The following is a 23873-nucleotide window of genomic DNA, read 5'->3' on the forward strand; positions in this document are numbered from 1 at the left end:
CAGAGAAGCAGCATGTAAACTAGCTTGACTGGAGAGGCAGAGCAGAGGAAGAGGCAGGTAGGAGGTCATATCACATAAGGCCTTATGAGTCATTGGGAAGACTTTGGCTTTTAACCTGAGGGAAATAGGAAGCCAATGGAGGGATTGAGGCAGAGGACTGACATGATTTGATACAGTTTTAGAAAGGATCTCTCTGGCTTTTGTGTTGAAAATAGATTGTAGGGAGACAAGGACAGAAGTAGGAGAAGGGTTAGGAAATAATTGCCATAATCCAGACAAAACAAGGTGATTTATTTTTGACTGGTAGTAGATGAAGTGATGAGAAGAGGTTGGATTATGGGTATATTTTGAAGGTTTGACCAAAAGAATTATTGAATCATTAGCTAGAAGGTGTGAAAAAAAGAAGATTCTAAGATTTTTGGTTTGAACAAATGGATGGATGAAGTTCCTATTTGAGATGTGAAGATTATAAGAAGATTAGGTTTTATAGGGAAATATTAGGGCTTCATTTTCAGGCATGTTAAATTTATTTTGCATGTTAGATATCCAAACTGTTGAATATGTGAGTCTGGAGTTACAAAATGGATATGTAAATTTGGGAGATGTTCATTTATAGATAGGAGTGATTGCTAATGAGCACAGAGTTTCATCAGTCTTAAGAGTGATGAGTATTCTAAAGTTGATTGTCATGATGGTTACACTACTCCTCACATTTACTAAAACCATTTAATTCTATACTTTAAATGCTATGTAGATGTTGTGAATTATATCTTAATAAAGCTGTGTGTATGTATATATATGTATGTATGTATAAAACATGATCCAGGCCGGGTGTGATGGCTCATTCCTGTAATCCCAGTACTTTGGGAGGCCGAGGTGGGCAGATCACAAGGTCAGGAGTTTGAGACCAGCCTGACCAAGATGGTGAAACCCTGTCTATACTAAAAATACAAAAATTAGCCGGGCATGGTGTGTGCGCCTGTAATCCCAGCTACTCAGGAGGCTGAGGCAGGATAATTGCTTGAACCGGGAGGCAGAGGTTGCAGTGAGCTGAGATTGCACCACTGTACTCCAGCCTTGGCGACAGAGTGAGACTCTGTCTAAAAAAAAAAAAAAAAAAAAAAAGATCCAGCAACTCCTCTTCTAGAAATTTACCCAAAAGATGTTTTTTCTTTTCTTCGAGACAGAGTCTTGCTCTGTCACTCAGGCTGGAGTGCAGTGGCGCAATCTGGGTTCACTGCAACCTCTGCCTCTTGGGTTCAGGCGATTCTCCTTGCCTCAGCCTCCCGAGTAGCTGGGATTACAGGCACCTGCCACCGTGCCTGGCTAATATTTTTGTATTTTTAGTAGAGATGAGGTTTCACCATGTTAGCCAGGCTGGTCTCTACCTCCTGACCTCAGGTGATCCTTCACCTGGGCCTCCCAAAGTGCTGGGATTATAGGCATAAGCCAGCACTCCCAGCCTACCCAAAACAATTTAAAACAACTCAACTCTTTGAATAATTTGTACAAACATGGGTGTACAAATTATTCATATTAGCCAAAAGATGAAAGCAAACCCAGTGTCCATTGATGGATGAATAAATAAAATGTGGAATACACATACAGTGAAATATTATTCAGCCTTAAGGAAATCCAACATATGATACAACATGAAGGACTTTATGGTAAGTGACATAAGCCAGTGACCAAAAAAAAAAAAGAAAAACAGATGATTCTACATATATGAGGTACCTAGGATAGTCAGATTCATAGAGAAAATAGAATGATGGCTGTCAGGAGCTGGAAGGAGGGGAGAAAAGGGAGTTGTTTAATGGGCAGAGTTGTTCTTTTACAAGATGAAAAGAACTCTGTATATGTGTTACACAACAGTGTGAATGTACTTAAGAACTGTACACTTAAAAATAGTTAAGACCCGTAATCCCAGCTAAGTGGGGAGGATCACTTTAGCCCGGGAGTTCGAGGCTGCAGTGATCTGATCACATCACTGTGCTTAAACCTGGATGACACAGTGAGACCCTTTCTGAAAACCAAAAAAAAAGGTTAAGATGGTAAATTTTATTTTTATGTTTATTTTACTATAATTAAAAATTAATGTGTATATGTGTGATTACTTCTTCAGTACCTTTGGGCAGGACACACACACACAAAATGCCACATGTGATTTTTGTTATATTCCATTATCTTTAGGCAGTGATCAAACAGGCATTATTAGAGCTGTGTTTTACTGAGGTCATATGATAGAGGAATGGTATGAAATATTGATGTAGAGGGCTGACTCCTGCTGAAATGTGCTTCATCAGAAAATAGAAACTAAGGATTTGAAAGGAATAGAAGGTAAATAAATTCCATGAAAGGAGATTTTTATTCCTTGGGATTAGGAAAACTCCTAATGACTGCAGCTTTGTTTTGTTTGTTTGTTTTGAGACAGACTGGAGTGCAGTGACACAGTCATGGCTCACTACAGCCTCAACCTCCCAGACCCAAGCGATCCTCCCACCTCAGCCTTTTGAGGAGCTGGGACTGTAGGTGCATGCCACCTCACCTGGCTAATATTTGTATTTTTAGTAGAGACAGAGTTTCACTGTGTTGGTCAGACTGGTCTTGAACTCCTGAACTCAAGCAATCCACCTTCCTTGGCCTCCCAAAGTTCTGATATTACAGGCATGAGCAACTGCATCTAACCAACTGTGGGTTTGTTTTAAAAAAATATATCTCTTTTTTTTCTTTTTTTTGAGACGGAGTCTCACTCTGTCGCCCAGGCTGGAGTGCAGTGGCCGGATCTCAGCTCACCGCAAGCTCCGCCTCCCGGGTTCACGCCATTCTCCTGCCTCAGCCTCCCAAGTAGCTGGGACTACAGGCGCCCGCCATCTCACCCAGCTAGTTTGTTTGTATTTTTTTAGTAGAGACGGGGTTTCACCGTGTTAGCCAGTATGGTCTCAATCTCCTGACCTCGTGATCCGCCCATCTCAGCCTTCTGAAGTGCTGGGATTACAGGCTTGAGCCACTGCGCCCGGCCAAAAAAAAAAATCTTAAGCACGAAAACTGAGAAAATAAATACCTAAAATAGAATTGAAGTGTTATAAAAAGTGATTGAAGATAACTAGAGCCTAAGAAAAACAAGAAATGCAATAGAAAAGTGATTATAAACTGGATGGAGTCTGAATAAGCACACACAAGAGCTTTCAGTAGCCATGTTCTAGATAGACAAGTGTTTTAGAGTCATGGGATCTTCTAGATTAGAGTAAACTAAAGAATAGGTATAAAGCATCACAACCTAGCAAGAAGAACTTACTGTCCATTTTGCTGTGATGAGTGCTCAGATAGCTCAGATAACAGTTTCCTGTCAAACAATGGTAATTATTTAAAGTAAACGTTTAAGGCTCCCATTTTTTATCTGATATTAGCAATTGTTATGAACTAGAAAAGGCATGGAATTGTACTGAAAATTTCTTGCATTTGGTTTCCTTCTGTGTAAGGGAAATTGTTAGCATGACTGTAAGCAGGGCTGATTTTAGTTTCAGTGATTCATTTAGCATTGATTAATGTGCCAGCAAATGTTCTATGTGCTGGGTGTTAACAATAAAAAAAACAAGACAATCCTTCTTAAGGGTTTCACAGTCTAGCAGAAGTGTCAAACGAAGAGAGCTTCACAATACAATGTGCTGTGTATTAAATATATAGGAACATAATATTGTCAGAGAATAGAAAAAGCTGTAGTGAGGAAAGGTTTCAGAGTTATGACATTTAGAGGGAGTTTGCTTGGCAATAAGTGAACTGGTGGACACAAAAGATGGGGTATCAAAATGTGCAAAGAAAAGGAATTGGAAGGCCAAGCATAGTGACTCATGCCTATAATTCCATTGCTTTTGGGGGCTGAGGTGAGAGGCTTGCTTGAGGCCAGTAGTACAAGGTTACTGTGAGCTACGATCACATCACTGCACTCCAGCCTGGACAACATTTTTTTTGAAAAACAAAAAACAAAAAAAACAGGAATTGGAGACATCCATAGCATATGTGGACTGGAAGACACATTCATTGGGACTGGAATTGAGATGCAAAGTCAGGGCGGGATTTGTAGGAGATGAGGCCTGAAAAGATAGGTCAGAGCCAGATAGTGAAGGATGTCTATTTTGTGGGCATTACACAGATGCAACAAAGATCTCCAAGCAATAAACTAATCTGATTGGATTTGGTTTTTAGTATAAAACTGATGGCAACTTGGAGGATGAAATAGAATGTAGGATATATGGTGACACGCATTCCTTGAAGAAGATTCTCAAATTAGTCCAGGTGAAAGATGAAAGGAGCCAAAACCGGTTACATTTTAAATGAAGAACAAGGCTGTCTTGAGGAAGTGTTGAAGTAAAATTAGAACAGTTTGGTGAAGAATTGAATGCAGATATGAAGAAAGAATTAAGACTAACTCACTGAAGTTTCCAGTTGAAGAAGTGATGATTAGATGAGTTCACGTGGGAAAGTGTGAGATGAGACAGAAACAGACTGAGGGACTATGTGAGTATATATTGGGTTTTTAGTACCAAAGGACATCTAGATGAGAGTGGTTGGTGCATTCTTAGAACTTAAGATATGTGAAGATGTGAAAAGTAAATCTAGGAGAACCGTAAGAAGGGGGAGTTTTGAAAACTAGTAGATGAGATGACCCTGGAGATGAAAAGCTAAGTGCTAACACTAATAATAGTAGTAATGAGAGTAGCTGTTATTAAATGCTTATTATATGCCAGGCATTGAGCAAAGAGCTTCACATGCATTTCTTCATTTCATCCTCATAGCAATTCTATGAGGTTTATACTACTGTTACTCCATTTCCAGATGAGAAAATTGAGGCTTAGTGATTTACCCAAGATCATACAGGTAGGAAGTGTCTGTCCTAAACAGTATGACAAATATCTTGAGCCCACATTCTGTACCACTGTACCATACTACATTTTATTTAAAATATCTCCTAGAAAATGCTTCATGATGTTCATTTGATACATGTAATGGGAATGCATAAATTTATATAGCATATCTTAATTCCAAAGAAACAAAAGTATAGGGGCATCTCTTAACAGATTTTAATAATTATAAAAAAGCACCCTAAATATATCTCTAGTTGTATTAGTCCATTTTCATGATGCTGTGAAGAAATACCCAAGACTGGGTAATTTGTAAAGGAAAGAGGTTTAATTGACTTATAGTTCCACAGGGCTGGGGAGGCCTCAAGAAACTTACAATCATGCAGTCATGACAGAAGAGAAAGCAAACACATCAGGAAACTTACAATCATGCAGTCTTGACAGATGGGAAAGCAAACACATCCTTCTTCACATGGTGGCAGGAGAGAGAAGTGCTGAGCAAAATCCCTTATAAAACTATCAGATCTCGTGGGAACTCACTCACTATCACAAGAACAGCAGCATTGGGGGTAACTGCCCCCATGATTCAGTTACCTCACATGGAGTTCCTCCCACAACTTGTGAGGATTGTGGGAACTACAATTCAAGGTGAGATTTGGGTGGGAACACAGCCAAATCATATCATTCCACTCCTGGCCCTTTCCAAATCTCACGTCCTCACATTTCAAAACACAATCATGCCTTCGCAGCAGTCCCCCATAGTCTTAACTCATTCCAACATTAACCCAAAAGTCCAAGTCCAAAGTCTCATCCAGGACAAGGCAAGTCCCTTCTGCCTGTAAGCCTGTAAAATCAAAAGCAAGTTAGTTACTTCCTAGATACAGTGTGAGTACAGGCATTGGGTAAATATACCTGTTCCAAATGGGATAAATTGGCCAAAACACAGGGGCTGTAGGCCCCATGCAAATCCGAAATCCAGTAGGACTGTTATTAAACATTAAAGTTCCAAAATAATCTCCTTTGACTTCATGTCTCACATCCAGGTCATGCTGATACAAGTGGTGGGCTCCCACAGTCTTGGACAGCTCTGCCCCTGTAGCTTTGCAGGGTACAGCCCCAATCCTGGCTCCTTTCATGGGCCAGTGTTGAGTGTCTGTGGCTTTTCTAGGCACACGGTGCAAGCTGTCAGTGAATCTATCATTCTGGGGTCTGGAGGATGGTGGCCCTCTTCTCATGGCTGCTCTAGGCAGTACCCCCGTGGAGACTCTGGGTGGGGGGGCCTCTGACCTCACATTTCCCTTCCACACTGCCTTAGCAGAAGTTCTCCATGAGGGCTCTGCCTCTTCATCAGACTTCTGCCTGGACATCCAGGCCTTTCCATACATCTTCTGAAATCTAGGCAGAGGTTCCCAAACGTCAATTCTTGACTTCTGCACACCCACAGTCCCAATACCACATGGAAGCCACAAAGGCTTGGGGCTTGCATTCTCTGAAGCAATGGCCTGAACTGTACATTGGCCCCTTTTAGCCAGAGCTGGAGTAGCTGGGACACAGGGCACCAAGTCCCAAGGCTGCACGTAGCAAGGGGGCCTTGGACCCAGCCCAGGAAACCATTTTTCCCTCCCAGGCCTTCAGGCCTGTGATGGGAAGGGCTGCTGAGAAAGTCTCTGACATGCCCTGGGGACCTTTTCCCCTTTGTCTTGGCAATTAACATTTGGTTCCTCGTTACTTATGCAAATTTACTTTAATTTCTTCCCAGAAAATTGGGTTTTCTTTTCTGTCATGTTATCAGGCTGCAAAGTTTTTCATACTTTTATGCTCTGCTTCCTTTTGAACACTTTGCTGCTTAGAAATTTCTTTCATCAGATACCCTAAATTACCTCCCTCAAGTTCAGAGTTCCACACATCTCTGGGGCAGAAGCAGAATGCCACTAGTCTCTATGCCAAAGCATAACTAAGAGTGATCTTTGTCTCACTTCTCAACAAGTTTCTCATCTCCATCTGAGACCACTTCAGCCTGGACTTCATTGTCCATATCACTATCAGCATTTTTGTCAAATTCAATAAGTCTCTAGGAAGTTCCAGACTTTCCTACATCTTCCTGTCTTCCTCTGAGCCCTCTAAACTGTTCCAGCCTCTGCCTGTTTACCGAGTTTCAAAATTGCTTCCACATTTTTTTGGGTATCTTTACAACAGTGCCCCACTACCCAGTACCAAATTACTGTATTAGTCCATTCTCATGCTGCTATGAAAAAGTACCTGAGAGTGGGTAATTTATAAAGGAAAGACGTCTGACTCACAGTTCCACATGGCTGGGGGTCCTCAGGAAACTCACAATCATAGTGGAAGGGGAAGCACAATCATAGTGGAAGGAGAAGCAAGCATGTCCTTCTTCACATGGCAGCCGGAGAGAGAAGTGCCAAACAAAGAGGAAAAAGCCCCTTAAACCATAAGATCTCGTGAGAACTCACTCACTATCACAAGACCACTAGCATGGGGGTAACCATCCCCATTATTTAGTTACCTCCCACTGGGTCCTTCCCTCCACACGTAGGGCTTATGGGAACTACAATTCAAGATGAGATTTGCATGGGAACACAGCCAAACCATATCATTAGTAGTGGTAACATTTCTCAAATTATCCAGGTATGAAAATTATTATTCAATATTTTTAAGTTTTTAAATCATTCTTTTGGCTTTTCTTATTCTAGTACATTTGGTCGGTAACTAGTTATGCTTAAGTAAATTGCCTTTGAAAGTAGTAATAATTGAACAGTAGCTGTAATTATTTTCTTTATTTAGCTAGAGACACATTGATTTTTGAATCTGTTAGCTGACTAAATTCCAATCTAATTTTATTTATTTTAATCTAAGATATTTGGCTATATTTTAATCTAATATTTACTGCTCTTAAATCATAGTGACAAATGTTAGTCTAATCACTTTGTTATACCCAACTTAGTTTTATTATATACTGTTTTCATTGTTTAAAAACCTTGCAGTTATATAGTAGGTGGGTTAGGACCAGTTAAATGCATTATAAGATTTTTTTTCTTTTAAAACAGAAATCAAGAAAAGAGAAGCAGAATCATAGACTTTTCAAACTGATAATAATTAACACCTTAGTTCTTATTCCTGATCTAAACACTTTACATGTATTAGTTAATTTAGTTTTCAGAACAACCCTATGGGATAGATACTGTCATCATTCTCATCTTACAGATGAAACCAGAGCATAGCATAGATTGTCTTGCCTGAGGTAGTACAGCTAGTAAGTGGTGGATCAGAGATTCAAATCCAGCCAGTCTCGGTTCAGTATCTGTTTTCTTAACCTATCTTACTAATATCCAAAGAAGCTATGGCTTTCTCGGGATCACTAGCTAGTTAGTCAAAGCACTGAAATTAGAAAGCAAGTCTCCTAATACGTAGTACAATTAGATTGTTTTTTGTTTCTTCTTCATTTTTTTGATGAGCTAAGCAGGGCCTACATACTCTAATCAGTAGTATTTCAAAATTTAAGAACAAAAGAAAGATTTTTCTTTTCTAATTTAATTTTCTTAAACATAAGGAATTGCCCTTCATGTTAACTTTACACTTGGATTGTTTTTATATATGAATCAGTTACAAGCATGATTTGGAAGCTAAAGAAGGTAATTGTTTTGTCATTAGATAAAGATAGCATGAAATTAGATAAATAGAAAAGAAGTAGTTTTTTTTTTTTAACTTGAAGCTCAAGGGAAACAGAATAGTAAAATACAATAAAGATCAAAATGTTTAAGATTGTAATGAAAGGAGGGATAAAAATAATAAAATGCTACCTGTTTTAAAAGCCAGTAAGAGAATAACACATTAAAAAAGCAAATCTGAGATAAATCACTTAATAGAAAGGTTATTAACGTTAGGCATATCTTAAATGGGCTGATTATCTTTTGGTAGGAAATTTTTGATATATGTAAAACTGCTTTACTATAGAAATGGTGGCATTTGGTTTTTATAAAATTATAATAGGTTCTGTTCATTGTATATATAGTTTATACAATTTATTATTTTCATAAGGTCTGTTTGGAAAATCTTACTGCAAGTTTCTTTCAAATGCAGTAATGAGATATTATAATCTCTAGTTTGAAGATGACTTTTCCTATACTTGTGTTATCTTGGAGTTTTAAAAATATTTCTGAATTATTGTCTGCTTTTCAAAAGCTGAGCTTCAGTTGAATAATGAGCAGTTTAGTTGTCTTGAAAAAAATGGTAATATGCTAATAAGCAGGCAGAATAAAGATACAGTTCAGGTAGAGGTAGCTGTCACGACAGTACAGACCATGATGTACTTGGGGACCTATGTGGAGGTCTAAATGGTTAGAACACTGAATGATGGTAAGAGAGAAAGACTATAGATGAAGTTAAAAATGCACTGAGACCAAGTCATATAGGCTTTGTCTTCTATACTAAAGAGCTTGAGCTTTGTCTTACAGAAGCAGCCACTGACAAATTTTATGTAGAGAAATGACATCATATTTTATTTTTTCCGATTCAGCAGTAGATTGGGGGATGAATTAGAAGGGACTAAAGACTGAATGAGTTACGGGCCAGTAGTAGTAGTCAAAGTGTGAGACATAAGTTATGAACTAGGATAGTGATGGGGCCATTTAGAAGACAGTCTAGAAGTGGCAACTCAAAATCTGGTAACTAATAGGATGGTGTATTAGTCAGGCTCCTCCATAGAGACGAACCTGTAGGATGTATGGAAGGGGATTTATTAGGAGCAACTGACACAGAATCACTGCAAAGTCCCATAATAGGTCACCTGCAAAATGGAGAACCAGAGAAACTGATAATGTGGCTGGCTCAAAGCTAGTAGTGTGTGTTCAGTCCAAGTTCAAAGCCCTAGAAGCTGGGAAACTGACAGTGCAGTCCCTGTCAGGCCTGACAACCCCCTCAAGGAGCCGCTGGTGCAAGTCCCGGAGTCCAAAAGTTGAAGAACCTGTAGTCTGATATCCAAAAGCAGGAGGGAAAAAGGTATCCCCCTCCTGAAGGGAGAGAAGAGAGCAAGCAGAGAGAGCAAATCCTCCTTTTTCAGCCCATTTCTCCCAGCTGATTGGATTGTTTCTGCACACATTGAGGATGGGTCTTCCTCTCCCAGGCCACTGACTCCCATGTCAGTCTCCTCTGGAAACACCCTCAAATGCACCCATAGACAGTGTTTCACCAGCCATCTAGGCATCTCTTTCAATTAACAATCACAGATGGGGTGAGAGTAAGGTAAAGGGAGAAATTCAGATGACTTTCATGTTGCTAGGTAAGTGAGAGCACTTAGTATAGGAAAACAAGACAGGCAGCAAATAGAACAGTTGGAGAAAAATTAGGTTAAGATTTTAGCATTGCATTTGAGATGCCCATGGCATAATATTTTATTGTTTCCCTAGTTCGCTCTGCTACAGGCTTAGATATCCAACTGATTACTTGATATCTCTGATGAGATATTTGTTAGGCATCTTAAACTTCACATTTCTGAAATTGAAGCTTTAATTTTTTCAGTTGCTCAGACTGAAAACCTTTAATTGATTCTTGACCTCTCTTTTTCTTCTGTGTCCAAACTAATTCAAATTCTCTTGGTATGCCTTGAAAAACCCAGAATTCAACCACTTTACTATCTTTACTGTCATCACCCTTGTTCAAGTTACCATCATTAATTGCCTAGATTATTACAGTAGCCTCCAAGTGGGTATCTCAATATCTACTCAACTTTTCATCCTAAGTGATCCTTTTAAATTAAGTTAGATCATGTCACCATGCTCACTGTCCTTAGTACTCTGTAGAGACCCTGTCCTTCTAAACAGAACATTCCTAGGAGGCTCCCACTTTAGAGCCTACTGGTACTTCTCTCTGCCTGGAATGTTCTCCCAGTCGTATGGCTGTCACTCACTTTATTTCTTGTTGTAAAGTCATCAAAGAAGCTATTTTTTACCAACCTATATAAAATAACACCCCTTCTCATTACCCTTTCTGTTTCCTTTTCTGGCTTTATTTTTCTTCACAAATGAATCATCTTTTGCCATATAGTAAGTTCACATCTATACCTGTAGCATCTAATGATGTACCTGGCAAAATAGTAGGTGCTCAGTATATATTAAATGAGTGGATGGAAGAATGAAAAATCTTGACCAAACAGTTATATACATGGATGTGGATTATAGGAGAATCTTAGCTGAGGAAATGTGTGTGTGTGTGTGTTCTTGTTTTATATTTGTTAATTCATTGTTCATTTAGTGAACATTTAGTAATCTCCCTGTACTTTGCTTTTTTTTTTTTAATTTTCTTTTTCTTTCAAGCAAAGTCTCACTCTGTTGCCCAGGCTGGAGTACAGTGGCATGATCTTGGCTCACTGCATCCTCCATCTCCTGGGCTTTTTTTTTTTTTTTTTTTTTTTTTTGTATTTTTGGTAGAGACAGGATTTCACCATGTTGGCCAGTCTGGTCTTGAACTGCTGACCTCAAATGATCTGCCCATCTCACCCTTTCAAAGTGCTAGGATTACAAGTGTGAGCCAACGCTCCTGGCTCTGATCTCCCTTTACTTTGTATCAGGTACTCTGCCAGACAGTGGGGATGAAAGATAAAAAGGCTCATAGACTTGTGGAGTAAGGCAGATTGTAAATGCATTGTGGTGTGTGCTGTTTATTAAATAGCAAGTAGTCGAAGCCATAAGACCACATAAAATCAGGAATTTCAAGAGTATCTTTCTTTAATTTTTTTTCCAAGGTGTTGAGCTCTTTGAAGGTAGAAATTAGAGGGTCCTGTTCATTTTTGCATTCTTCACTTTTTTTGTTTGTTTTTTGAGACAGGGTGTTGCTCTCACCCAGGCTGTAGTGCAGTGGCATGATCATGGCTCACTGCGCCTTGACTTCTTGGATCAAGCAATCCTTCCACCTCAGCCTCCCAAGTAGCTGGGATTATAGGTGTGAGCCACCTTGTCTGGCCTCTTTCCACTTTTATCACCTCAACCTAGGGTAGTGCTTAGAGTAAGTGCTTTTAAATGAATGAACATTTATATAATTTACTAAAATTTTGAAAATAATTTTAATGGTATGAAGAATGTACTATGTTGGAAAAGGAAATGAAAGGAGTTTGCTAGAGAAATAATCTATTTTAAAATACGATATATTTTAGATGAAGACAGGACCTCCAAGTTGAAGCATTCAGTAAACATTTGTACCTGCTAGGCTAGATTTCATAGAACAGATCAAAACAGTAGATAGAAATTTGAGACTTATTCATTATAATTGTTAAAAAAGAATTTTAGCCCAAAGGATGCTTATATCTTAGGAAATGTTCAAATTTTAAAAAACAAGAATAATCAGAAAGGAAAAATAGATCAAAATAGTATCATGGAGCAAAAAATAATAATAATAAGTAGAGAAAGTTAATAAAATGTCTGCAGTATCCCACATTTTTTAGTTTAACCAACTTGTTATAAGCAGCCAATTTTAAAAATACATATATATTTTCACTTTTAATTTTATTTAAACTTGACATGTTTTGGACAATTTTATTTCCCAACATGGAACAGTTTTTATTAAGCAAAAATAAAAGCAATTATTTTCATTTTATCAGGGGTTGATATAGAAGCAGCTCGAAAGGAAGAAGAACGGATCATGCTTAGAGATGCCAGGCAGTGGCTAAATAGTGGTCATATAAATGATGTCCGGCATGCAAAATCTGGAGGTACAGCACTCCACGTTGCAGCTGCTAAAGGCTATACGGAAGTTTTAAAGTAAGTATTGTTTTTTACAGAGTTGTTTTTCTACTTTAGTTTGTCTTCTTTATTCATTGGTCCTTTTCTTAAAATACCTGCAAATGTTATTTTGAAGCAACATAAAAGAGTTCTTTAATGCCTGTTTTCAGGAAGAAAGAGAACAACTACTTTGAATATGATTGCTTTTGTTCTAAAATCTTTCAACTCTCTAGTTTTGATTATTACTATTTTTTTAATCAGTTGTGATTTTCCAGTAAGTTGAATTTAAGTGTCAGTCAACTATTATCTGTTACCTTTTGGCCTAGTAAATCACTACAGAGAGTCATTTTGTGGTTCCAGATTGATAACTAGTTCATGAGTCTAAGAACAATGTCCTGTGAACATACCATCAATTTTGAAAGCTTCATTCCTGCAGAATATTTATTTACATGTAATTTATCTTAAATACAGTTTCCTTTTTTACTACATGAACACTGGAACTTAGTACTATTAGCACACTATAAAATACTAAGCCATAAGCAACTTTGATTCTACAAGGCTATATATTGTTGAGCAAATTTGCTTGGAACAAAGCTTCATGTCGCAATAATATTTTTACTTCTGCAATGCAAATGTTGGCAACTATATGAAGAAAATTATTCAGTGTGTTATTCAATATATGAAATTATTCTTATATTTACGTGAAAGGAAGACTACTTAGCAAAATCTATGGCACCTTTTATTAATATATTGATTCTAATTCACTTGAACTTCTAATATCAGTCTTTCTTATTCCCACTCATTAGTAAAAGCAGTAAAGAATATATGAGTCACCTTTCCCAAGTTTCCTCCTCTTGGGTGACAGGCTCAGGCAGTTTTCCCACCTCAGCCTCTCTCGTAGCTGGGACTACAAGCATGTGCCACTATGCCCACTTAGTTTTCATATTTTTTGTAGAGACAAGGTTCCACCATGTTGCCCAGGCCGGTCTTGAGCTCCTGGGCTCTAGTGATCTGCCTGCCTCAGCCTCTCAAAGTGTTGGGGTTACAGACGTGAGCCATCACCGCCCAGCCTCCTCTTTTCAATCTCTATTCAACTTCAATAATTTAGGCCTTTTTCCTAAGAATATTATGGCATTGTTGCCTTTTAATTAGTTTTCCTGTCCACCTGTTTCTCTGTAATCGAAAACTTTCGAGAGTTGCCAACAGCATTTTTTTTTTTTGAGAATAGAAAGTATTAAAGAGTATTACATAAAGGTAAGAATTGTTTCTTAAAGCAGTTGTTTCTATAGACATATATATGAGTACTGTGTTATGTTGCAAAACAGGTTTCTGGACGGCTTGCAAATGATCTTTGTAGTTAGGTTATCCAAGGTCCCAAAATCCTTTATTAGTTCTTAATGGGGATCAGGATAAATTTTAAACTCCTCAACTTAGCATGTAGATTCTTCATTATCTGGCCACTGTCTTCCTTTTTAAGCTAAGCTACCACCATTGCCCCTAAAGTATGAATTGTGCCAGTTATATATATCTATTGAAGTTCTGTCATGATGTCCTTAATGCCTTCCCTTGTTTCTGTCTAGATGCTTTTATTCACCATCTCTTCAACTTGGAGGCAAATTCTGCTCAATCCTTTGAATCAGTTAAAGGCCCTTAAGCATATGAAAAAAAATGATCAACTTCATTCATAATTAAGTGCAAATAAAGCTACAGTGAGTTACACTTTTACATCTATCAGTGGCAAAGATCAAAACATTTGACATCCTGTTGGCAGGGTGTAGGAAAAGGCACTCTTATTAGTAGAAATGACAATTGAGCAAATTCAATCAAAGTAACAGTTATTCTTTAGTTCCCTGATTCTACCTCTAGGAATTTGTTTTTTACAGATACTGCCACTCACATAGGAGTAAGATAATGTGCTAGCAGAATTGTTTATAATAGGAATAAGAGAATGGTTTAATAAATTATGGTATATGCTTTCACTGGCATATTCTGCATTAAAACAAAAATGAGAAATCTCCTTACATATTGTTATAGAAAGAACTCTAGGATATATTATGAAATGTCAAAATCAAGGATCCAAGTATGTATCATTTGTATTTATTGTAAAAAAAATTAAAATTATATTTGCTTATATATGCATGAAATCATTCTGTAAGAATCCAATAAAAATTAATAGTATGGTTATTTTGAGGAAGGACAAACTAGTTGGCTAAAGGTCAGCAGTGAGAGAGTGATGTCCCTATGTATCCTTTTATTCTTCTTTTTTTAAAACTTTGTGAATGTATTACTTATGAAAGTTAATTAAAACAAATACGAAATAAAAATCAGTAGAAAAGATCTGTTTCAAATGTAACCTTCTTCACGTTTTCTCTCCCTCCCAAACACACACAACTCCTTTCAATTTGATTTTGATGCTTTTCAGTTTTGTACTCCCATTGCATGTCTATTCACAGAACCTATCCATGACCATTGGTTGTTGTTTCACTTCCATTAAAAGCTCCTTGAATATAGATACGGCCTTTTTTTTCATGTTGAAAAAATTTATCTACCTCTTTTTTCTCGCCACACAGACTTCTAAGTACTTAAAAATGTTGCTTAGCATATTTAACATTATTATAGTTCATATTTCCTAATGAGGAACAGCATTTTTCTCTTATATTCCAGTATTGTTTCTCCCTCTATTAATAAGGTTTCTGGTAATATATGTCAGTGGAGATATTTCTTTGGACTTAGATCTTTCAGCTTTTCTTTAGATCATGGCTCTTAAATGTTGGTCTGCAGGCAGGTGACAGGCAATGATAAGCGATTCATATGGGGAACTTATTAAGAATATAGATTAGCAGGGCCCATCTCTCCATATGCTGATTAATTGAGTAGTACTGGGGTGAGCTGGGGAATCTATTTTTAAAAAACAAGCCCTTAAGATGGTTCCGTTATGGAAGCAGGATTAGAAACAGCTGTATTAGATATTGTTAGGAAATACCAGATTTGTTCTTAAATAAATGAAGGGGGATTCTACATTAGCTGTCACTGCCACCTCCTGTAGGTAAAAAGAAGGTCCTTCTCAAGCTCAACATCTTGGAAAGTAAGGTAAAGGTTAACTAGGTTTCATGAGTTGTATTTAGTGTTCGTTCGCCTGTTTGTGTGGGGCTATGCTATGTGCAGTTTATAGACCCATCTTTGCTCTCTGTGAGCTTAATGTCTAAATAAAATAAAAGTTGCTGTCAATATGTAGTTAGAAGGGCATACTAACATAATTTATGCAACTCTTTGCATTGTATTAAAATGTGTTTCTGTTTTAGCTTGTTGATGATTGGAGTATCTGCTTTCTACTGCTCAGAAAAATAGATCCGACTCCTTGGAATATGTTTTTTGCTTTGTTTTGTTCTTAAAAGATTGTCATTTTTCTTTGAAAATTTTCAGCTCCTGAATTTCAAGGCAACAGAAACATTACAAAACAAGTTTCTTTGATTCCAGTATATTCTTAGAACACATTTAGCCTGAGATTATACATTATATGGAAACCTGAAGATGATAGTTCCCACAATAAATCAGTTTTACATACAAAGTGATTAATCAGTTTTTGATTTTACATTGAAAAATTATGGGCTTTTCTGTGAAAATTTCACTTACAAGTCATATTAACAAGAATTAATCAGTGTCACACCAAACCATAAGACTTAGAGTCATTAGGAATTAATTAAAACTGTATTATTATGGCAATGACTCAAGATCTTCTTTTTCCGAGTTTTTTCTGAGAATTACTTTGTATTTGCCATAGTTAATTCATTGAGGGGGAAGGATGTGAATTCTGAAAAGAAATTAATTGAAAATTGTAGTTAAATTGCATGGTAGAAAGCTTTTGATCATGATCGTTTATTTCTAGATTTTAATGATTGTCTAATTCACTGTAATTTCTTTAGACTTTTAATACAGGCAGGCTATGATGTTAATATTAAAGACTATGATGGCTGGACACCTCTTCATGCTGCAGCTCATTGGGGTAAAGAAGAAGCATGTCGAATTTTAGTGGACAATCTATGTGATATGGAGATGGTCAACAAAGTGGTAGGCCTTTTAAAAGTATTTTAATATTTTAACTTTTAGAAATATAGTTTTATAAACTATATTTAGAAATATAATCTCAAAAGGTTATAAGGATTACGTTATATAATTGTATTTTTATCAACTGTATAAAACTTTTTAGCCAGCTGACTTACTCATTAATGGTTTAAGTCTTTTCAGCTACCATATGAGGTAGTTCTGGCCTTGTGCTGCAAAGAAGAAGTATTACTCTTTCAGTAATCAGATTGCCATACATGTAGAGTAGATTTGGATACTTGCATTGATACTATGTTCTTAGGAATTCAGAAGCTAAGAAAATGTTGCATTCTTATGTGAATATTTTCTGCCTCCCCTTTGAGTTGGAACACATGTAGAAGTGTGGTTCTAATTCTTTAGCTGATGGTCTTTTAGCTTGCTTATAGAGTTCTCTAAGTGACATGAATAATGAGGTCTTACAGCAGGTAATGACCGTAAACACTAAAAAGTTTTATGCTGAAGGGGATCACTGAGATGCAACATCATCTAGTCTTCTAGTTTTGTAGATGAGAAAGTAGTTCTGTTGAGTGAGGTAAATTATATACTTACTACCACAATTAGGTAGAAGGAGGGAGGGAGATAATGTCATACAAGTGTTTGTCACAAAATCATGAAAAGATTCAGGTTATCAAGTTTCTTGTTAAACTAGACTTCTCTACTCCTTTGTAGATACTATCAGTCAATAACCAGTCACCAGTATTCCTGCTAGTCGCTTCCCACTCTGTGTTGGTAGATAATAAGTATCATGGAGAACTCAAAACATGTCTCCTCTAGTGAGTTTAATTACCTTTCCATAGAATGTTCCTTGTATATTGCATTTCATAGGAAAATATCATAGGTTATGTAGCAGAGAGTCATAAAATGATCTCATCTCTATTCAAAATAGGACCATCTAATTCTCTTGCTGTTTTTGGAGTAGAGTTCTAAATAACTTACTTTCATTAACTGATTTAAATATGTATTTTATATAAGAAATGTGCAGGCATGAAAATCATAGGAATTGGTAGAAGTCTTAAGGAAAGTAAAAAAATTTGGGAGAATGATTGGTTTATACTTATATACAAATACAGAAATCTTTGGGTTGAATTTTTAGTTAAAACTTTCAATAATTTACTTTTTCTGTTGTTCTGTAATCAGCATTAGAAGACAAATAAATATTGATACTATTTAAGTAAAAGGCCAGCTAATTTTAGCTTTGCAAGTCATGTTACCTCTCTTTTCATGTAGAAATTCCCCTTCAGAATTTTTTTCTGAAAAGATGAGCAGATACCTGTTAGCCTCTGAATTCTGGTCTGCATTCTTCTCTCCCAGACAGTGACTTTTTACCACATGTCCATTCATATGGGCAGTGCTGATAATTGGTTCATTTAGTAACAGTAGCCTCCGGATAAAAACTAGATGGGAGAAGCTTATTAATTGAAATGGTTTCCAAAAAGGATTATTTCACTTACAAGTTTAAACATGGTGTGTTTCCCTACTGAATCAGTATTCTAGTGAAACATAGACAATATATAGTATGTATGAGAAAAATTATTTTATTTGCATCTGGCCAACAATTGTCTAATTCCTATGCCATACAGTTTATCATAATTTTGCTATCAGAGAAGGAGTGCATATAAAATTATTTTGCCTTGTATCCTTTTTAAAAAAATTAATAGCCGCTCCTTATGTCACTCTAAATTTTATTTACTCTCTTATCTGTCATGCAATATTTCAGTAGATCTTTATGTGGTCTTAAAAGAATTGTGAGCCAGGCCTTGTGGTGTGCGCCTGTAATCCCAGCTACGTGGGAGGCTGAGGTAGAAGGATCGCTTGAGTCCAGGAGTTCAAGGCTGCAGTGAGTCCGTGATTGTGCCACTGCACAGCAGTGGGCAACAGAAGGAGACCCTGCTCAAAGAAAAAAAAAAAAAAAATTGTGCCTCATGTTTACATAGAATTTAAAGATTTTCAGCCTTTTTTACGCATATGCAATTCTTTTAACAACCCTGTGAAATTAAGGGTTTTTTGGATTCAGGAACATGATCAGAGAAGTCAAGTAATTTTTCCTTAAGCCCTGATAATTGTTTTTTCTTTTTATTCTGCTAAGTTCCTCTATAACTTCTTTTCGTTTTAGTTTCCTCATCTTTTGTTTTACAAGATACTATTAAGATGTAAAAATATAAATTTTAATCAAAATATTATTTTTCTTTTAAAAGTCAAGATTTTAAAGACTGCTTTTATAATGAGGAGCTACGTAATGTCTATGGCATTCTAAAGGAGTTTGTGCCATAAATATATCCAAACACAAGCCTTTTTTTTCATTTGAGAAGTTCTATTTTACGACTTTGATTTTTAAAAGTTTAATCATAACTTTGCATGTATGAATTAGACTTTTTATTGTCTATATTTTAAAATGTCATACATCATGTTCAATCAAAATAAATTACTTTGTCTCAATTATGTAAGCCTGCCTATATGAATTTATATTGTCATTTGATACCTTCCTTAGTACTTACAGATTGAAGGTTATTACTAAAGTGTTTTAAAAAATGATATTAAAGATGTGCACCTAAGGTACTACCAGAGTTTAGATGAATTCTTTAGTAATAGAAAACACTATTTGGGAAAATAATGTATAATATAGTAAGTGTAGCAAATCATATAGAAAATCTGAAACTCTTCCTAAAAATATTTAGAGATTTCAGTCTCATTTCTTTAAATTATTTACAAACTGTAATACATATTTACTGTCATTTTAATTCATTATTATAGATCATGTGATACAGACCTTAAATATAAAGGTTATTTGCTTTCTTAGTTTATTAAAATAATTGCTTTACTAGAATGTATCTAAATATTGTTCTTTATTAACTAGAATGCTTTTCTGGTTGGAATTTCTCTTACTGAATACAATGGCTAGCAGACAAGTTTTTAGATTAATATAACTGTCATTATAAAGATTTAAATGAATGGCAAAGCTATTTCTGCTATTAATGGATACAAGGATGTTTTTACCCTAATTCCATCTGCATTTATTTTTATTTTTGATAAAGGCAAAATGACACACTAGAGTAGTAGAGACCTAGATTGTATTCCCACTTTCTCTTAATGACCTGTATGACCTTGGGCAAATACCATGCACTCAGACTGAGTTTCTTCATCTGTACAGTGAGAATCGTTCTAATATTTGTCCCAGCTACATTATTCATTGTTGTGAAGATGAAGAGGTTGTACCTAAAAAAAAATTTGGTTAGAATGAGTGAGTAAAGAAAAATGAAGAAACTGTGAAGTTAGACTTACAATGTCTCCAGTGTGTTTGTGACTCTTAATAGATGTATTGGACTCATTTTTTTTTAAGCAGTTATTTTGAAGATAGTTCTCTTGATAGAGTTCTTAACATTCTCATACCTCAGTGTTGTGTCCTCGTTTGTTGCCTAGTTGCTTTGAGTGGCACTGCTTATATACTATAATGTGTTTATACTCTTATCAGTGAAGCACAGTAGCCTTATAGTAGTTAAGAACCAAATAATGTTTATAACTTCACGACTGTTAGCTTTGTAACTGTGCTACAGATTGTTTAAAGAGCATGTTTAAGTTGCTGAGTTAAGTTGATGAGGGTGCTTTTTTTGAAATTAGAAATTCTTATAACCCACATTTTACTCTAGTTTCGATTCTGTATCAGCTGCTGTTTGCAAAGTAGACTCATTTATCAAGGGAGAAAGTGAAAATAAAGGTTAGTAGCGTGATCTAATTTCTTACTCTTAAAGAGGAGAGTTCCTTGGTTATTAAAGTGACCCCATTGCATTTAACTGCTACAAAAATTTAATTACAGTTCAGACATTTCAAGGTGGGATAGTTCATTCATGAGAAGGGTTGGTAATACTTAACATGATATTTAAAAATAAGTCAGTGAATTATTTCCACATAACAATCTTAAACACGGTTTACATTAAATGTATAGCATTATTAACATTTTAGAACTGATTATATAAAGCATATGATATAGCAAAACTAGAATTAACATATATTTCTAATTTAAAGAGCACCTTAAGTTTTGAGCCAGTTATTTGATTTCAGAACTATTTATTCTTCAGGAATTTAAATCTTGGCTTCTATTTCCCAAGATTGAAATGGGAGGAAAGTTTATTAAAACTAAAACTTTTTATCTTGGACTGAGTGGGAAAGGATAGATTGTCTCTTAAATTCCTACTGGAAAGACTTTCTAGCAAGAAAAGGCAAGTATGATAAGTATTTTTGAATCTTGTAAATTTATATACATACTCACCTATTTTGAAAAAGCAGTATTTTATATACTTTTAAGATATAACTTCATAGGGCTGGGCACAGTGGCTCTTACCTATAATCCCAGCACTTTGGGAAGTGGAGGTGTGCCTGAGCCCTGGAATTCAAAACCAGCCTGGGCAACATGGTGAAACTACATCTCTACAAAAAAATACAAAAACTAGTCAGGCATGGAGGTGTGCACCTGTGGTCCCAGCTACTCAGGAGGCTGAAGTGGGAGGATCAGCTGAGCTCCAGGAGGTTGAGGCTGCAGTGAGTCACGGTCCTGCCAGTGTACTCCGATCTTGGCAACAGAGCGAGATCCTATCTCAAAAAAAAAGATACCTTTCATAGACAATAGCTTTTTATTTTATTAATAGGCAATGAGAAAACTACCTCAGATATTGGCTAGCTTATAGTTTGTTTTATAGTGTTTGGAAATTAGCTCCTTTCTGAATAGATGTTAACATCCCAATGTTGGTACAGAAACAAGGGTTGTTGTTGGTTTCTAAACGGAAAAATTAATGTGGTTTTAGAAGCCATTATTTCTTATCCATTCTTATGTCGTTGTGAATATAGGAATACTGTTAAGAAATTTAAACTTTCTTTCAGAATTATATTTTTTGTTGCTAAAAACATTATTTTTCTGTGAAAGGATCATGTACTGTATAACATAAAGAAGACTGTATTCTAAATAATGAACTTGTAAGCGTCCTGGAAACTTGTCCAGTAGGGCTATTGTAAGGACTAATGCAGGCAGCAGGAAATATTCATATTATGTTTAGTCAGCAGCTCTTTGAAATTTTCTCTTTCACAGTGAATTAAAATAGATTGACATATGTTCATCTGGACTAATTTGTAAAATTAAGCCATACCTGTGGCTGGCTGAATGTTCAGCAGCTTAAATATATGCATTTTTAAATTTTATTACTCTACCAAGAATTTAAGTTGTAGGATGTCATCAAAAAGAAAAAGGCCTCAAAAGGTTAAATTACCCAGTAATTTCGCCCTTAACTGGATGTTGAAGAAAATGAAAACAGATGTCCACACAAAAAGTTGTACATGAATGCTCATAGCAGCATTATTCATCATAGGCTAAAAAAAAAAAAAAAGTCCACCTGATGACTGGATTAGCAGACCGTATATATCATGCAATAGAATATTATTCATCAAAAGAAATGAAGTGATACATGCTATAACATGGATGAACCTTGAAAACATGTAGAGTGAAAGAAGCCAGTCACAAAGAACCGTATATTGTATGATTCCACTTACATGAAATGTCTAGCATAGGCAGATCTATAGAGACAGAAAGTAGATTAGTGGTTGCCTTGGGCTGGATGCAGACAGTGATTACTAAAGGGTATGTTCCTGCTTCTTAGGGTGATAAAAATGTTTGAAATTGATTATTTTGATAGTTGTACAACTCTGAATATCCATAAAACCATTGAATCGTACACTTTAAATGAGTGATTTGTATGGTATATTAATTATATCTCGATAAAGCTGTTACCAAAAAAAAAGGGGAGATATTCACAGCTTCTGTTTCACTTAAATTTCATGTACATTGCCTTAGAGTTGTATGTTTTTACAGTAGTTGTTGTATCATTTATAACCACTGTAAAAAATGTTATCCAACTTCTTTATATATTATACAGAATTACTAAAGGCATTTTATGATTTATTGACTTTTGACCATCACTACCCCCCCTTGTTTCCTACCTAGGGCCAAACAGCCTTTGATGTAGCAGATGAAGACATTTTAGGATATTTAGAAGAGTTGCAAAAGAAACAAAATCTGGTATGTTTGATGACTGTCTAATAATTGCCTGTATTACATAATTATCTTAGTAACTTTGAATTTGAGACAATTACAAAAGTTTTCTTGTGATGTTTTGTACTTTTTGGTTTTGAGTTATCCTTAAGTTTCACTAAATGATAGTGAAAGAGAATAAAGGGTAGTGATATTTAACTTTTTATGTTGCTTATTCCCATTTCTATTTCCTCCCCTTCTCAAAATGAATACTTATGTATGTCCTCAAGAATAACATGTTTTTACAATTTCATTAGAGGGTTTTACTTAAAAGATGGAGTCTATAAAATCTCATACATCCAATAGCAGGTCCAATAGCAAGGAGTGATGTCACCTGAAACAGTTTTGGTTTTTTTTTGGAGATGGAGTCTCACTTTGTCCCAGGCTAGAGTGCAGTGGCGTGATTTCAACTCACTAGAACGTCTGCCTCCCAGGTTCAAGCAATTCTCCTGCCTCAGCTTCCTGAGTAGCTCGGACTACAGGTGTACACCAGCATGCCCAGCTAATTTTTTGTATTTTAATAGAGATGGGGTTTCACCGTGTTGCCCAGGCTGGTCTTGAACTCCTCAGCTCAGGCAGTCCACCCACCTTGGCCTCCCAAAGTGCTAGGATTACAGGCGTGAGCCACTGCAGCCAGCCAGAAACAGGGTTTTGAGTAAAATATCCTCAGCCAGCCTAAGTGGTTAGTGGATCTGAACTTTTTCAGTAAAGTTGGAGGGATTTAAAAAATCCATCTTAGCCCTGTATGGAACTTTTTAATTGTCTAGTCTATTTCATGTTTTATTCAAGCTCTTTCCTTTTCAGGTAAAACTTAATTTATTTATTTCTTTGTTTTGTCTTATTTAATGTCTGAAAAACTACTTTGTTATTATTTTAAACTCTGCATCTTAGTAATATTATTTTGATAGTTTTCTTATTTTCCTTTGCATAACTTTGTACAAAGCTCCATAGTGAAAAACGGGACAAGAAATCTCCGCTAATTGAATCAACAGCAAATATGGACAATAATCAGTCACAGAAGACCTTTAAAAAGTGAGTAAAATATTCAAGTACGTTTGTTACTTTTGTGAATGAGACGGCATAATGGCCACAGGCATGTTTATTGTGGAT

The 23873-nt window shown here is 36.1% G+C and overlaps 1 protein-coding gene across 6 annotated transcripts in view; it reads left to right on the plus strand.

The window, feature by feature from the left end:
* The window catches only part of PPP1R12A (protein phosphatase 1 regulatory subunit 12A), a 160389-nt gene that overhangs the window by 88339 nt on the left and 48177 nt on the right, over positions 1-23873 (plus strand). For all 6 annotated transcript variants that reach the window (XM_033221169.1, XM_033221166.1, XM_033221170.1 and 3 more), the window contains exons 4-7: positions 12469-12628; positions 16513-16657; positions 22677-22751; positions 23707-23795. In XM_033221169.1, coding sequence (XP_033077060.1) covers positions 12469-12628; positions 16513-16657; positions 22677-22751; positions 23707-23795 — 469 coding nt within the window. The remainder of the gene's footprint in view (positions 1-12468; positions 12629-16512; positions 16658-22676; positions 22752-23706; positions 23796-23873) is intronic.

The sequence above is a fragment of the Trachypithecus francoisi genome, unplaced genomic scaffold (genome assembly GCF_009764315.1).
Source record: "Trachypithecus francoisi isolate TF-2019V2 unplaced genomic scaffold, Tfra_2.0 Lachesis_group11, whole genome shotgun sequence".
In the NCBI taxonomy this organism is placed as follows: domain Eukaryota; kingdom Metazoa; phylum Chordata; class Mammalia; order Primates; family Cercopithecidae; genus Trachypithecus; species Trachypithecus francoisi.